General features: G+C 44.0%; 1 protein-coding gene across 2 annotated transcripts in view; it reads left to right on the top strand.

Annotated features, from left to right (window-relative positions):
• ralgps1 (Ral GEF with PH domain and SH3 binding motif 1) overlaps positions 1-15,630 on the top strand; it is a 710,183-nt gene that overhangs the window by 200,794 nt on the left and 493,759 nt on the right. For both annotated transcript variants that reach the window (XM_080211962.1, XM_080211961.1), the window contains exons 6-8: positions 8,755-8,838; positions 11,373-11,462; positions 12,937-13,029. In XM_080211962.1, the coding sequence (XP_080068088.1) occupies positions 8,755-8,838; positions 11,373-11,462; positions 12,937-13,029 (267 nt within the window). The remainder of the gene's footprint in view (positions 1-8,754; positions 8,839-11,372; positions 11,463-12,936; positions 13,030-15,630) is intronic.

Here is a 15,630-nt window from a genome sequence, read left to right as displayed (position 1 = left end):
CATTCTTTCCTCCTCTGACCCTAAAACCAATTGCACCTCTTGGTCTGAGCCTCCGATTGAACCCAGTTCTGTACCATAGGTCAGGTTTAGTCCTTTTGGAATTTTTAGCCAGGTATTCAGAGAATGACCGATCTTGCTGTCAGGTACCAATCTGTCCTTTACATGTTGCATTGTTGAATTAATTTTGAGTATTGAAAATGCCAATCCTTAGGTTGCAACATAGGTTCACCCTGAACGAATACCACTACTGAAACAAAATGGTTAGTCAATTATACTCTGTTAATGAACCGATAATCATTAAACAAAAATGCTCGGGGGGATGACAGGCCCTGGTAGGGCCCTGTAACTAAAATAAAACATCAAAATGAAACTTAACTCATTAAACTAAAATATCACACCCAGAGGCAATAATCTACAGTGTCCATCAGTCATTTTTCTTTTAGTCATTCGTGGGACATGGGCGTCGCTGGCTGGCATTGCCCATCCCTAGTTGCCCTTGGCTAGGCCATTTCAGAAGTTAGTTGAGAGTCAACCACATTGTTGTGGCTCTGGAGTAAAGTGTAGGCCTGACTGGGTAAGGACAGCAGATTTCCTTCCCTAAAGGACATTAGTGAACCGGATGAGGTTTATCCGATTATTGAAAGTGGTTTTGTGGTCATCAGTAGATTCTAAATTCCAGATATATTTTATTGAATTCAAATTCCATCATCAGCCATGGCGGGATTTGAACCTGGGTACCCAGAACGTTAAAAAAGGCCTGAAGCGTGCCAGCGGATATCGCGCATTCCCTCTCCAAGGCCACCCGGCTGCAAATGTAACAGGGGTAATTTGCCAATTATGTGTGAACAGATCCAGTTTAGTTAAGTAGATTTACTACCATTATAAGAAAAGAAAGTAATCAGCATTATGTGTATTCTTGGACCAGGTCTGGTTGGATCCAAGGTGGTAAATTTGATCATCTTTTAAACAATTCACAGTTTTGGGTATGCATGTTTTGGGGAACCATTCTGAAGCAGATGGTCTTTCCCAATGCTATCATGAGCTCAATGCCATCTGAACCATCTCGGGTGTATTATTTCACTGCAGCATTTTGAATGGATGCAGAAACTCTACAGCATGAACTTTAGGGTAAAGGTTAATGTTTCCAGTGGTCTAATGTTTCTGAGGTCATGTACCAACCAACTCCAGGATAGCTTTGTTCCTGCTGCCATCAGACTTTTGAATGGAGCTGCTACCTCGCACTAAGTTGATGTTTCTCTACACCCTGGGCCCCCCATGCCGACACTATAGTTAAGAAAGCCCACCAACACGTCCATTTTCTCAGAAGACTAAGAAAATTTGGCATGTCAGCTGCGCCTCTCTCCAACTTTTACAGATGCATCATAGAAAGCATTCTTTTTGGTTGTGTCACAGCTTGGTATGGCTCCTGCTCTGTCCAAGACCGCAAGGAACTATAAAAGGTCGTGAATGTAGCCCAATCCATCATGCAAACCAGCCTCCTATCCATTGGCTCTGTCTACACTTCCTGCTGCATCAGCAAAGCAGCTAGCATAATTAACGACCCCACGCATCCCTGACATTCTCTTCCACCTTCTGTCGGGAAAAAGATACAGAAGTCTGAGGTCATGTGCCAACCGACTCGAACAGTTTCTTCCCTGCTGCTGTCAGACTTTTGAATGGATTTACCTTGCATTAAGTTGACCTTTCTCTACACCCTAGCTATGACTGTAACACTACATTCTGCACTCTCTGTTTCCTCCTTTATGAACTGTATGCTTTGCCTGTACAGCCCGCAAGAAACAGTACTTGTCAGTGTATACTAATACATGTGACAGATCAAATCAAAGTAGCAGTCGCTTTAAATATCTTGATGAAAGTGTCACCATGGGAATAACTTGACAAGACATCCCACAGATGTGAAGTAATGTGTGCTGGGACAATTCCAACGGAAAATTATCAGATTTATTTGTAAACCAAATTTTAGCAAGCAAATGTTTTGGTGTAGGATTTACTTCCTGTTTTAGGGCTGAGAGCTATGATTGAAAGATCACATTCCTTGTCCATTCTTGGATGCTTTGGGGAGGTGCCAAAGGGCTCAAATTCCTGTGCTGATAAAACTCCAACAATCCCATTGTAGGGAATTTCCAAGTTTTTGACACAGTGATGCAGAAGCACAGTGAACGCTATGTTGTTAGGCTTAAACAGCTATCATTACTGACACCTGTGATTGAGCATTTTCTGTGACTTTAGAAACTTACAATGGGTGTCCTATAGGTATAATTTTCTCCCTTCAAAAGTTGTCACTTTGTTCACTCAGATGTCTTGTTGGGAACATCGGAAGTAGAAGTGGAAGCAGGCAAATCAGCCCTTCGAGCCTGCTCCAACATTCAATCAGATCACGGCTGATCCCTCCCTGGTCTCAAATCCATCTCCTCACCTGTTCCCCATATTATAAATATGTCCCCTAATCCTCTCTTTAAATCGGAAATATATCTGTCTCCTTGAAACCATTCAACGATTCGGACTCCACTGCATCATGGGGCAACGAGTCTCTCAAATTCACCACCCTCTGCGAGAAGTAGTTCCTCCTCATCTCACTGTTAAATCCACCACCTCTCAACCTATACCCTGTGACCCCTTGTTCGAGATTGCCTATAAGAGGAAACGTTTGGTCCACATTTACTTTATCAATCCCTTTTAAAATTTTTAGATACTCGATCAGCTCCCCCTTCATCCTTCTAAACTCCAGGGACTGTAAGCCCAAGCTGTTTAGTCTCTCCTTATATGTTAATCTCGTCATCCCCAGAATCGATGTGGTAAACCTTCTCTGAACTGCCTTCAGTGTCACCACATCGTTGCTCAAATAAGGAGACCAAAACTGGACACAGTACTTCAGATGTGGTCCCGCTAGCACCCAATACATTTGCAACAACACTTCTCTACTTTTATACTCCAGTCTTTTGCAATAAATACCAACATCCCATTTGCTTTTTTTATTACATGTTGCAACTTCATATCGACTCTCTGTGATTCATGAACATAGTATTGTATTTTGGGAAATACAATACCCTTACCTGTCAGATTTGTCCGTCTTTTTGACTATGGTTCCATTCAGCCAGGCAAGGGGAGATATTCCATTACGCTCTTGAATAGTGCCTTGTGGAATAAAATCCCTACGGTGTAGAAGGAACAACCGGAGGGAACCCATGCAGACATTGTTAGAACGTGCCAACTCCACAGTCACCCAAGGCTGGAACTGAATCCAGGTCCCTGGCGCTGTGAGGCAGCAGTGCTAACCACTGTGCCACCATGTATTTTGTGGCCAGGCAGTGAGGAGTAAGGAAGTAAATTGCTTGCCACAGGATTTCTAGCCTTTGACCTGCTCTGGAAGGCACAGTATTTACATAGCTATTCAGGTTCAGTTTCCTGTCGATTGTAACTCCCAGGATGTTGATCGTGGGGGATTCGGCAATGGTAATACCATTGAATGTTAAGAGATAGTTGTTAGATTCTGTCTTGTTGTAAATTGCATGGCTTGAAAGTTGCTTGTCAGCCCAAGCTTGGATATTGTCCAAGTCCTGTTGCATTTGGGTGTGGACTGTTTCCGCATTGGGGGATCACGAATGGTGCTTATAGTGCCTAAGTTTGCTAATGACTGTTCAACATCTGACTTAATCCCATGTTTATGCCCCAAGCTTTATTTTGCTTTCTGTAAGATAAATAGAATGTAAAAAGTGAAAGATAAAATGTGTTTTCCACTCCCTGCTTTGCTCTTTGTGGGAATTCGACTTGGTGATTGGCTGATTGGTCTGTTTGGTGACATCACTGTTACTGATGTCTAGAGATCCCTGAAGCTGGAGCCAGAATGAAATAATTGCCACGAAAGATGAAATTTGTGCCGTAGTGATCATTGGATTTTTTTTTTGTGGGCCCTTTTATTTTGATGTCAGCAGTGAGTGTTGCCTCTTTGATCAAAACCATTTAATCACAGAGCTAGCTGAATAAACAGGTGGGATGGTTACTGCTGTTGCCTTTCCACGCTTCAGCTGTTTGCTTTTGAGAAAGACAATGATGCTATATCTATATCTGGATGGCACAGTGGCACAATAATTTGCACTGGTGCCTCACGGCACCAAGGACCCAGGTTCAATTCCAGCCTTGAGCCTATGCGGGTCCATTGTACTGACACATTTAGTCCAGAGCATTTCAGTTAAATGTCAAAGGGGCACTCCAGTTTCAGAATGAAAGAAGCAACTGTGACTTGGCAAGCAGTTGGAGAGAGCCGTTAAAGCTTGGGTCTATGCGGAGTCTGCACATTCTCCTCATGTCTGCGTGGATTTCCTCCAGGTGCTCCGGTTTCCTCCCACAGTCTGAAAGAAGTGCTGGTTAGTTTCATTGGCACCAAGGACCCAGGTTCAATTCCAGCCTTGGGTCTATGTGGAGTCTGCACATTCTCCTCATGCCTGCGTGGGCTTCCTCCAGGTGCTCAGGTTACCCCCCCCCCCCCCCTCCAAAGATGTGCAGGTTATGTTGATTGGTCATGCTAAATTGCCCCCTTAGTGTCAGGGGAATGAGCAGGGTAAATGTGTGGGGTTAGGGAATAGGGCCTGTGTGGGATTGTGGTCAGTATAGACTTAATGGGCCAAATGGCCTCCTCATGTACTGTAGGGATTCTACTGATCTTCACAAAAGCTCACATTCTAGCAGTGGAAGGTGATGGACAATGATGCACAAAAATGGAAATAACTGGTTTGCACTCCTCTGTAATGATTTTCAGAGAGTGTAATTGCGGCAGGAGTGAAAGGAGTTTTCAGTTAGCAATTCACACACAGCAGGTATACTCAATCTCTTAAAGTCTAGTTATTTGTCATTGTGACTTCTTTTGGGCAGGGTTTTACAGCCTTGCTCGTCCCAAAACCGTAACATGCCACACGAGTCAACAGCCCTGTCTATGGTCCACCTCTCGCCTGCTCTGATTCCTGTGGCAGGTGGAGCAGTAAAATTCTGACCCTTGGATCAGTGGAAGGGCCTTTTGATGTAACTGCGCAGTTAACAATAGTGGTTTTAGTGTTGAGCAGTTGCGAGATGTCGACAATGCCAGATGTTTGTGGGGATGACGAGCTTATTCTGTAAATGTGTTTAATAGGATTCCCTGCTGATTTAACATGATTTCCTGCCCTAATAAAAGTCAACATTTCAGCAGTGGATCAGAATCCAATCGGTGTCTGTTACGGCCAAAGCGGTGGCACAGTGGTTATCACTGCTGTCCCACAGTGCCAGGGACCCGGGTTCAATTCCCAGCTTGGGTCACTGTGTGGAGTTTGCAAGTTCTCCCCATGTCTGCATGGGTTTCCTCCGGGTGCTCCGGTTTCCTCCCACAGTCTGAAAGAAGTGCTGGTTAGTTTCATTGGCCCAAATAGGGGCTGGAGTGTGGCGACTCACAGTAACTTCATTGCAGTGTTAATGTATGCCTCACTTGTGACTAATAATAAACTTTTAAACTTTAAAAACTAGTGCCAATTTGACTGCATTTTGTTGGAAATCTATTCTTCGCTTTTGTCAATAAAGATCATACTTTGCTTAGTAACAAAAAAAATCAATTGCTTACAGATACTCAACACTTTCCTTTCTCCTGTCCATTGTACTGACACATTTAGTCCAGAGCATTTCAGTTGAATGTCAAAGGGGTACTCCAGTTTCAGAATGGAAAGAAGCAATTGTGACTTGGCAAGCAGTTGGAGAGAGCCGTTAAAGCTTCTGGATGGTATTTTAATAAGCAAGTACAGGGCGTGCTTGTGAAGAAGCATTTACGTAGCTGGTCAATGTGTCATTGCAAAAGCAAAATACCACACATGCTGGAAACCTGAAACAAAATCAGAAAATGCTGGATAAACTCAACATGTCTGGCAGCACAGTGGTTAGCACTGCTACTTCACAGCTCCAGGGACCCAGGTTCGCTTCCCGGCTCGGGCCACTGACTGTCTGTGTGAAGTTTGCACATTCTCCTCCTGTCTGCGTGGGTTTCCTCCGGGTGCTCCGGTTTCCTCCTACGGTCCAAAAGATGTGCGGGTTAGGTTAGTTGGCCATGTTAAAATTACCCCTTAGTGTCCTGAGATGCGTACGTTAGAGGGGTTAGCGGGTAAAATATGTAGGGATACAGGGGAAGGCCTGAGTGAGATTGTGGTCGGTGTAGACTCAATGGGCCGAATGGCCTCTTTCTGCACTGTAGGGTTTCTATGATTCTATGATCTGTGGAGAGTGAAACAGAGTTAATGTTTCTGATCTAAATGATCCTCGTCCTACAGAACTAAAGAAGGATGGAAATGTTCAGAATTATATAATTGGTGCCATTAAGAGTTAAACAACTTTAGACAGTAAACTTCAGCCTCAATCTTTAGCACACTCCTCACCACCCCACCCCTTCCCTGACCTTTTTGTTTTGCAGTTTGATGTTTTTTATCTTTGTGGCCTGCCCCAACACAGCCCCACCCCTCCCCCACTTGGCTACCTGTCCCTTGCTGTTCCGTTTCTCCCATTACCACATTCTGTTATCTTGCCTTTAGCCACTATTAGCATTCTTCACCCCTTAATGGAACCATTAACACGCCCCTTACATCCAGGACGAATTTGGCAATCTCTCCTTTGCCCTGGTCTTCTATTCTGCCCCACCTCCTTTCCGAACACACACTTCCGTACATTGCTTCAGTTCTGTAGAAGGAATATTTGGATCGGGAATGTTAAATGTGTTATTCTAAGTTGGTCTCTTCACCTTTTAAGTAATTTGTAGGTTGCTCCAGCAGACACCTTCCCCTTTTTGACACTGATCTTATGTTGGCATGTGTAGTCTCTCTGTCTCTCTCTCTCTCTCTCCCACTCTCTCCTCTTCAACTGGTGATGTAAAACACTATGGGCGAGATTTTCCGGCCGCACTCAGCCCAATACCAGAAAATCCCGCCCAAGGTCAACGGACATTTGCTTGGTCTCTCTACCACCTCCCACCCCTGCTGCTTGCTCCAATTCCCATGGTAGGTGGGATGGGAAAATTCCACCCTTTGTCTGGGAAGACACATCAGCTACAATTGCTCTTATGCATCAGTGGCGGTAACTAATATTGACAACTACATTGTATAGTTCTGATGCATGGAAAGACTTTCTTAGGTATTGAGCAGCTCCCCCCCATCTCCCCCCCCCCCCCCCCCCCCCCCCACCCCGCGCAATGCAGGTAAAATGCAGGCTGTTCTCATCACCAATAAGAATAGAGGCAGCAGCAAAGAGAGGAACTCTTTTACCACCAGGATCTCTGCTCAGTTACACACCATGCTGACCTGGAACTATAGCACTGTTGTTTCATCACCACTGAAACATAATCCTGGAACTCCCTCCCCGACAGCATTGTGGGTGGACCAACACCACATGGACTGCAGCAGTTAAAGAAGGCAGCTCAGCATCACCTTTTCAAGGGTACTTAGGGATGGGTAATTAAATACTGGCTTTACTTGATGAAGGAGCACTGCTCCGAAGGCTTGTGGTTTCAAATAAACCTGTTGGACTATAACCTGCTGTCATGTGGTCTCTCCAGTTGAATAGATGTGAGGTACTTATTAATTGCCAGCGCAAGTTAACAAATTACTACTAGTTTACAGTCTTCAAGTTGAACAGTTTTCATGAAACAAAAATGCAAGAACAGTCAATATATTGCTAATGTATCGGTAACTCTAATTTCTTTAAAATTTTGGGGCAGCACAGTGGCTGTGCAGAAACCAGACTGCAGAATGTAGTGTTATAGTCATAGCTAGGATGTAGAGAAAAATCAACTTAATGTAAGGCAAGTCGATTCAAAAATGTGACAGCAGCAGGGAAGAAGCTGTTCTTGAGTTGGTTGGTATGTCACCTCAAATTTTTATATCTTTTTACCAAAGAAAGAAGGTGGAAGAAAGAATGTCCTAGGTCAATGCATGGGGTCTTTAATTATGCTGGCTGCTTTGCTGAAGCAGCGCAAAGTATAGACAGAGTTAATGGATGGGAGGTTGGTTTGCGTGATGGATTGGGCTACATTCAAGATCTTTTGTAGTTCTCTAAAGACGTGCAGGTTAGGTGGATTGGACATGGTAAATTGCCCATTAGTGTCGGGGGATTAGCAGGGTAAATATGTGGCGTTACAGTGTCAGGGGCTGGGTGGGATTGTTGTCGGTGAAGGCTCCGATGGGTTCATTCTGCACTGTAGGGATTCTACGAAAACTTATGTAAAAAGTTAGAATGTTCTTGTTTTTTTCATCCCAAGCTGGCAACTTTTCCTCCTTTTACTTGCATGGTTTTCTTCTCTCCTGCCATATCTCCCACGACTATCTTTCCTTTGAAACCTTGTATCATTAGAAACCCAAATTCCTTTCAGGGTGCTGCTGATGGTGGGAATGTAAGTTTGTGCCAGCTTTCCATTCATTATGTATTGCTGATTCTTAATAACTGAAAGCAGCACACAAAATTGACTGCAAATTCACGAGCAACCATCCAAAGCAATATTGCTTTGGATCTCACTGGGAGTTCAGCGTTGCGTCATTTGAGATGCTAAATGGTTAGGATTCAGTTATTCTCAAAAAAAAATTAGGCAACTTTGTCCAATCCACCTAACCTACATTCATGACCTTTTGTAGTTCTCTAAAGATGTGCAGGTTAGGTGGAATAGCCTTTTTCTGCACTGTCGAGATTCTAAGTGTTTAAATTGTTATTGATTCTGTCTGATCTTTTAATTCCCAGGAACTGACTAGCTGTGGATGGAATAAGAAAGACAAACATATCCTGGCGCCAAATATCGTTGCATTTACAAGACGGTTTAATCAAGTACGTACTGCAGTGCTTTTGTGATGGTGTACCATATCTTGTAGTTAATTTTCATGTCCTGCACATACGAGGTAAACCAGACAGGAAAACGAGGAAGTCTATAAGGAAATCCGTTCCCTACTTTGTGAATTGATATCCTATTCGTGTGCGCACGTGTGTGGATTGTTTGTTTCTGATCATTTTAAGGAGGTGACATGTCTCTAATAGCAACACCACTTCAGTCTGAGACACTTGTCCAGGGGATTTCAGTTCTCTCTTCATTGTTTTGTTACGAATTTAGATTTGTATTGAGGCCTGACTTTAAACTGGGCACTTAAATAAAGCAAGCCCTTCCCCGAAACCAGTTGTCACACCTGGTGACTGAGTCAGGTGAAATTATAGTGTTTAAAAAAAATCCAAGTCCCAACTCGAATCCTGTTTTAACAGAAATGGGTAGGTGGCTGACCTCTCCAAAAAATGGGTTGACAATTTAAATATTAGAATGAGAATTTGTGTTTCAGTTGTATTGGCCGTTTGACGATAACTGTTGGGGTCAGAGGGTTGGGGTGAGCGGTATGGTGACACAGTGGTTAGCCCTGCTGCCTCTCAGTGCCAGGGACCCAGATTAAATTCCAGCCTTGAGTCACTGTCTGTGTGGAGTTTGCACATTCTCCCCATGTCTACGTGGGCTTCCTCCAAGTGCACCGGTTCTCTCCCGTAGTACAAAGGTGTGCAGATTAGGTGGATTGGCCATACTAAATTGTCCTGAACTTGAATTCTTTGGTAGGTAATTATCTATTGGGACACTTCTGCTGAGATTATGGAATGGGTGGTCTTCCTTCACAGTTCCTGCAGTTATTATTTACAATCTTTAAACTAAGCTTAGCCAAATAAATGGAAGTAAGTGAAAAGGCTGAGATGCAAGTTAATGGATCACGTGTACTGCCAACTAACAGCTTGTCTGAATTAACCTCCATCACCACACCCTCCAAGTATATCACAGCCCATCAGCATTCTGACCATCGCTATTGTTTATTTTTTCTGCAATGAATTTTTATGAATTAATGTAGTGGCCCTAAAGCAACACAGTGTACATGTTTATAAAGACAGCTTAATGTTAAATTATCAATTTATGCTGAATGTTGGAGAGTGAGAGTATAATAAATTCTAAGTCTTGGTTTGACAGGGTGCTGACAATTGGATGCTGCGTGAATTCTGCAATTAGAACGTATCCAAAATTAGCCTAATTTTCATGCTAGCACTGAATGGTATTGGATCTGTGCAAATGCTGATTGTATTCACAGATCTCTGCCGTTCATTCACATTTCTTTCACCTTCAGAAGAAAGCTTGTATAAATTCATGTTTTAGAATAGAATTATAGAACCATAGAATCCCTCCAGTGCAGGAGGTGGCCATTTGGCCCATCTAGCCTGCACCAATACAAGCCCCATTTCCTTGTAACCCCACATATTTATCCCTGTAATTCCCCGCTAATGCTAAGGGGCAATTTAGCATGGCCAATCCATTTAAACTGCACATCTTTTTGATTGTGGGAGGAAACCCACGCAGACACGGGGAGAACGTGCAGACTCCGCACAGACAGTGATCCAAGTTGGGAATTGAACTTGGGTCCCTGGAGCTCTGAGGCAGCTGTGCTAACTTTGACTGTCTAACCTTTTCACATGTGGCTGAGGGGGGGAGGGGGGGCACGTTTCCATTTTAGCTCTTGAACAACTTTAAACTGGATTTGGGGGGAGAAAAGGCAATACCATAGCAATAGCTTAAATGACCAAAGCACTTGTGCATGCCAATCAATTCTCCCCTCTCCTCCCAGCCCTGTAGGGTGGCATGGTGACACAATGGTTAGCACTGCTGCCTCTCAGTGCCAGGACCCAAGTTCGATTCCCCGTTTGGGTCACTGTCTGTGCAGAGTCTGCACGTTCTCCGCTATCTGTGTGGGTTTCCTTCGGGTGCTCTGGTTTCCTCCCACAGTCCGAAAAAATGTGTTGGTTAGGTGTATTGGCCATGCTAAATTCTCCCTCAGTGTACCCAAACAGATGCCAGAGTGTGGCGATTGGGAGATTTCTGATAATTTCAGTGTTAATGTAAGCCGACTTGTGGCACTAATTAAAATGAATAAATGAACCCTCCCCTTGGACCTCACACCCCAGTACTTCCACTGCCTGGGCTCCCGGGGCCTAAACTCTCAGCCTGGTGTTCGATGCTTCCCTCACACCAATGAGCCTACCAGCGACAAGAGGGAGAGAAGCAGCCTGTGATTGGAGGAGCAGGTCATTGAGGAATCCTACATTTCACCTGACTGCTATTTTGAAACGTGGCTTCGGGGCCAAGTATTTCAGACCTTCAGCACAAAGGGTGTAGTAATGTACAGTGTGCACCCCTTCATCAGCCTTGCCAGTGTTACTGGAAGATGACCACATGAGGAAGTGTCTATAACTTGGAGGTTTCCTCACAATAGAGCCCTCCTGAGCACCAGATCACACAGATATCCAGAAATCTCAAACATGGCTAAACTTTCTGCATTCCCCCACAGGTCAGTTTCTGGATTGTTCGCGAGATCCTGACCGCCCAGACTTTGAAAATAAGAGCAGAAATATTGAGCCATTTTATAAAACTAGCTAAGGTAAGAAATTCCTCGCTGATGTGTTAGAATATTTTGGTACATTTACAATGTAATTCTATTCATAGTGCAAGAGCCATAACCATTTACACCCACAGAGCCAATGACCTGTTTTATTCCAATAGATTCAAAAGCAAAACCAGTCAGGTGCACTAAAATTAACTATGAAATTACACTATGAACTCACCTGACATTGAACATTGGGACAACATCTTATTCATTTCCTTCTAAGATGAGCCTTGTGGCACAGTGTTAGCGTTCCGACAGCTGGACCCGACGCTCCTGGTTCGAGTTCACCACCACAACCTGTTGGCCATTGAAGGAGCATTCAGTGCGGTTCAGCAGGCCGATAGTCAGCCCGGGAATCCTTCCACCATTTCCCCACTGTTCCCCAAAGGGTAAAAACCACAGCATGGGTGCAAAAATAGGCTAAAAAAAGATCTATTAAAAGCTCTACTCGAGCCACTGGCTGCTTGTTTGAGCAGAACAATGGAGACAGCAAGTTTGACCTCCTGCTTTGACCCCGAGTGGAGTTTCCATATCCTATCCCTCAACAAGATCGCCCATGTCTAACTACTCAGCATGTGCCTCACCCTTAGCTATACTGAAATGCTTATCCTCCATCCCAATCTTCAGTAATAACTCCCTATTCACCAGTTAGCTAAAGAACAATTGCAATGTTTATTTACATACAACTAACAATTCAGAGGCCTGCAGCCTCAGGGCTGCAATCAGCTCCTGAGGAGGTTCTGGAACAGAAACCTGAGCTCAACAGGGTGACCCCCTGCTCCCACCCCAGCCTGCTTTCTGGTTGGTTCTTCTGCAGATGGAACAGTCGACACATCAGTGTTATCCAAAATACTGTTACTTCGATATTGTTTTGTTGCTCCATTACTCGTGTCCTGTCCCGTAATGAGTTCAATTCCAAATCCTTACTCTTGATTACAAATCAACACTGCAATTCCTCTTATTGTTTGTCCCAGCCTGTACTCTTCCATTCCCCATCCCTGATCTCCTGTACACTTCTCCTCATAATTGCCCAAACAATTCGATACAGTGATTAACACTGCAGCCTCGCAGCACCAGGGACCCGGGTTCAATGCCAACCTCAGGTGACCAGTTTGCACGTTTGAGTTTGCATGTTCTCCCCATGTCTACATGGGTTTTCTCCCAGTGCTCCAGTTTCCTCCCACAGTCCAAAAGACATGCTGGTTAGGTGCATTGGCCTCGCTAAATTCTCCCTCAGTGTATCCGAACAGGTGCTGGAGTGTGGGGACTAGGGCATTTTCACAGCGTTGCATTGCAGTGTTATTGTAAGCCTACTTGCGACACTAATAAACAAACTTTAACTTAAGAAGTATTCTGTGGCATGTTAAGATAGCCGACTTGAATTTGAGCCGGCCAGTTTTCTTGTTTAGCCCTTCCTCTGGAGAAGATGTTGCAGCGCTGATTGTATTTATTTTGTCCTCGTTTCCAGAAGTTGCTCGAATTGAATAACCTTCATTCCCTCATGGCCGTGGTCTCAGGTCTACAAAGTGCGCCAATATTCAGACTCTCAAAAACCTGGGCAGTAAGTGTGATTTTACTCTTGTGTTAATCTTGAGAACATTCATGACTCCATCAGAACGCACACTTCTGAATTTTATTGTCAGAAAGAAGGACAGGGAACTTCATGGTTCAGATACTGATTTCTCAACTTGTTCCTCAAAAAAGGGACCCATATCCATTCTGTGGCTATTTTGCTTCTGTTAATCTAAATTATTTGTAGAGTAATTGGCAGTGATGAGTTAAAGATAATTTCCCAATAATTGGGATATAACTGCACGGTGGCACGGGGGATAGCGCTGCTGCCAGGGACCCAGGTTTAATTTCGGCCTTGGGTCTCTGTCTGAGTGGAGTTTGCATATTCTCCTTGTATCTGCGAGGGTTTCCTCCAACTACTCCGTTTTCCTCCCAAGATATGCAGGTTAGGTTGCTCGGCCATACTAAATTGACCTTAATGTCAAGGGGATTAGCACAGTAAGTGTGAGGGGTTGTGGGAATGGGGCCTGGGTGGGCTTGTGGTTGGTATAGAGTCGATGGGCCAAAGGGCCTTCTGCACGGTAGGGATTCTGTGATATGTGTATGTTAATTATGTGCACTATTGCAATGATCTCCTGTCTGCTGCCTCACCTTCAGCTATATTCTGAAGTTGATGGTGGGTCGCTGATTGTTTGACCAGTCGACTGTTGGATTTCTTGCTATGGTCTCCATCCCTGGTGTCCTGAAACCTGCAACCTCATCTCCTGCCACCGTTTGCTGCTTCCAAACCGTTAGCCTAGACTTCTCCTTGACGGTCGTGCTTTCTAACATTTTTTTCCAACCCGTTTTTGTAGGAAGTGTTTGTCGGAATTTTGAAAATGGCATCATCTGATTCTTGTCATTATGTATAACGTAATTGGTAAACGCCCCTGCAATCTATCAATGTTTAGTTTTGAGCAATCTCATCACCCTTATTGTGCCAATACTGCTTGGTTTTCATAACAGTGATTAATCTTTTTATTAAAGGACTTAAGAAACATTGATATTTTGTAAATGAATGCTCACGTTTGTCTGTGTATCTTAATGGAATATTATAGGCAATCATGCTTAATTAGCCAGAAAAAAATAATCTTTGATGGGTTGTTCTATTTGTTAGTGTGTTTGCCACTGTTGCTTTGGAACAGTGGAACTATGCAAAATGAGTAATTTAGTTTGAAGAACAAAAGCCTTTCTGTGAACCTTTATCTTTACAAGATGGCTGATGGTATTCAACAGATAACAATGAGACAACTCCCCATTAGCCTACCTTTTCAATCTCAATATTGAGTACTAAATTGCTAGTTTATTGAATTGAAACCAATGTGTTATTGCAAAATTAATTCTGCCAAAATATGTTTCTGCTGGTTAATGAGCAGGCAAGGATGTAATCATAGAATCCTACAGTGCATTCGGCCCATCAAATCTGCACTGACACAATCCCGCCCAAGCCCTATCCACATAACCTCTTGCATTTGTCCTAGATAGTTCCCTGATACTAAGGGGGAATTTAGCATGGCCTATCCACCTAACCCACATATCTTTGGACTGTGGGAGGAAACCAGAGCACCTAGAGGAAAGCCACGCAGACACGGGGAGAAAGTGCAGACGCCACATAGACAGTCACACAAGCTGAGAATCGAACTCGGGTCCCTGGCGCTGTGAGGCAGCAATGCTAACCACTATGTCAACAAATATATTCAGGCGAAGGACATTAATGGTAATTGTGTCAAAACAGACAGTCGCATCTTCTAATGCTTTTTGTAAATCCAGATGTGTCCTTTTGATATGTTGACAAATCATGTTGTAGCTATGTAAAACCTTGGTTAGGCCGCATTTAGAGTATTGCGTGCAGTTCTGGTCGCCAGACTACCAGAAGGACGTGGAAGCTTTGGAGAGAGTGCAAAGAAAGTTCACCAGGCTGGTGCCTGGTCTTGACAGCGTTGGCTATAGGGAGAGGTTGAATAAACTTAGGATTGTTTTCACTGGAAAGATGGAGGCTGAGAGGAGACCTGACAGATAAAATTATGAGAGGCACAGACAGGTTGGATAGTCAGAGGCTTTTTCCCAGGGTGAAACAGACAATTACAAGGGGGCACAGGTTCAAGGTGAGGGGGGGAAAGTTTAAGGGAGGCGTGCGGGGGAAATCTTTCAGGCAGAGAGTTGGTGGGTACTTTGATCGCGCTACCAGAGGAAGTGATGGAGGCAGGCACATTAGCAACATTTAAAAGGCACCTGGAGGGAATAGAGAGATACGGACTGCGTAAGGGCGGAAAATTTTTATTTGTTTAGTTAGGGCATCATGATCGGCACGGGTTTGGGGGGCTGAAGGGCCTGTTCCTGCATTGTACTTGTTTTAATCATTGCTTGTTTTTTCTCTTCTACGACCCTTTCTTAAAGCTATTGCTGCTTGTTAACTCCAGGCTTCTTGTGAAAAAGATATTCCTACGTTATGTATTCAAACTCTGCTGCCAACAATGGTAGAGCTCTGGCATGGATGGCTCCACAATATTTACTGCTTGCCATGTTTAAAACATGCAGGCAGGCACAGGCCTTCAAAAATTAAACATGGCAGCTCTAATTATTCAGGCGACGGAAGCTTTCGGAGCTAATG

The sequence above is a fragment of the Carcharhinus amblyrhynchos genome, chromosome 25 (assembly GCF_965287045.1).
Source record: "Carcharhinus amblyrhynchos chromosome 25, sCarAmb.v2.hapA, whole genome shotgun sequence".
In the NCBI taxonomy this organism is placed as follows: Eukaryota; Metazoa; Chordata; class Chondrichthyes; order Carcharhiniformes; family Carcharhinidae; genus Carcharhinus; species Carcharhinus amblyrhynchos.
The sequence above is the reverse complement of the archived record's forward strand: the minus strand, read 5'-3'. Positions and strand labels throughout refer to the sequence as shown.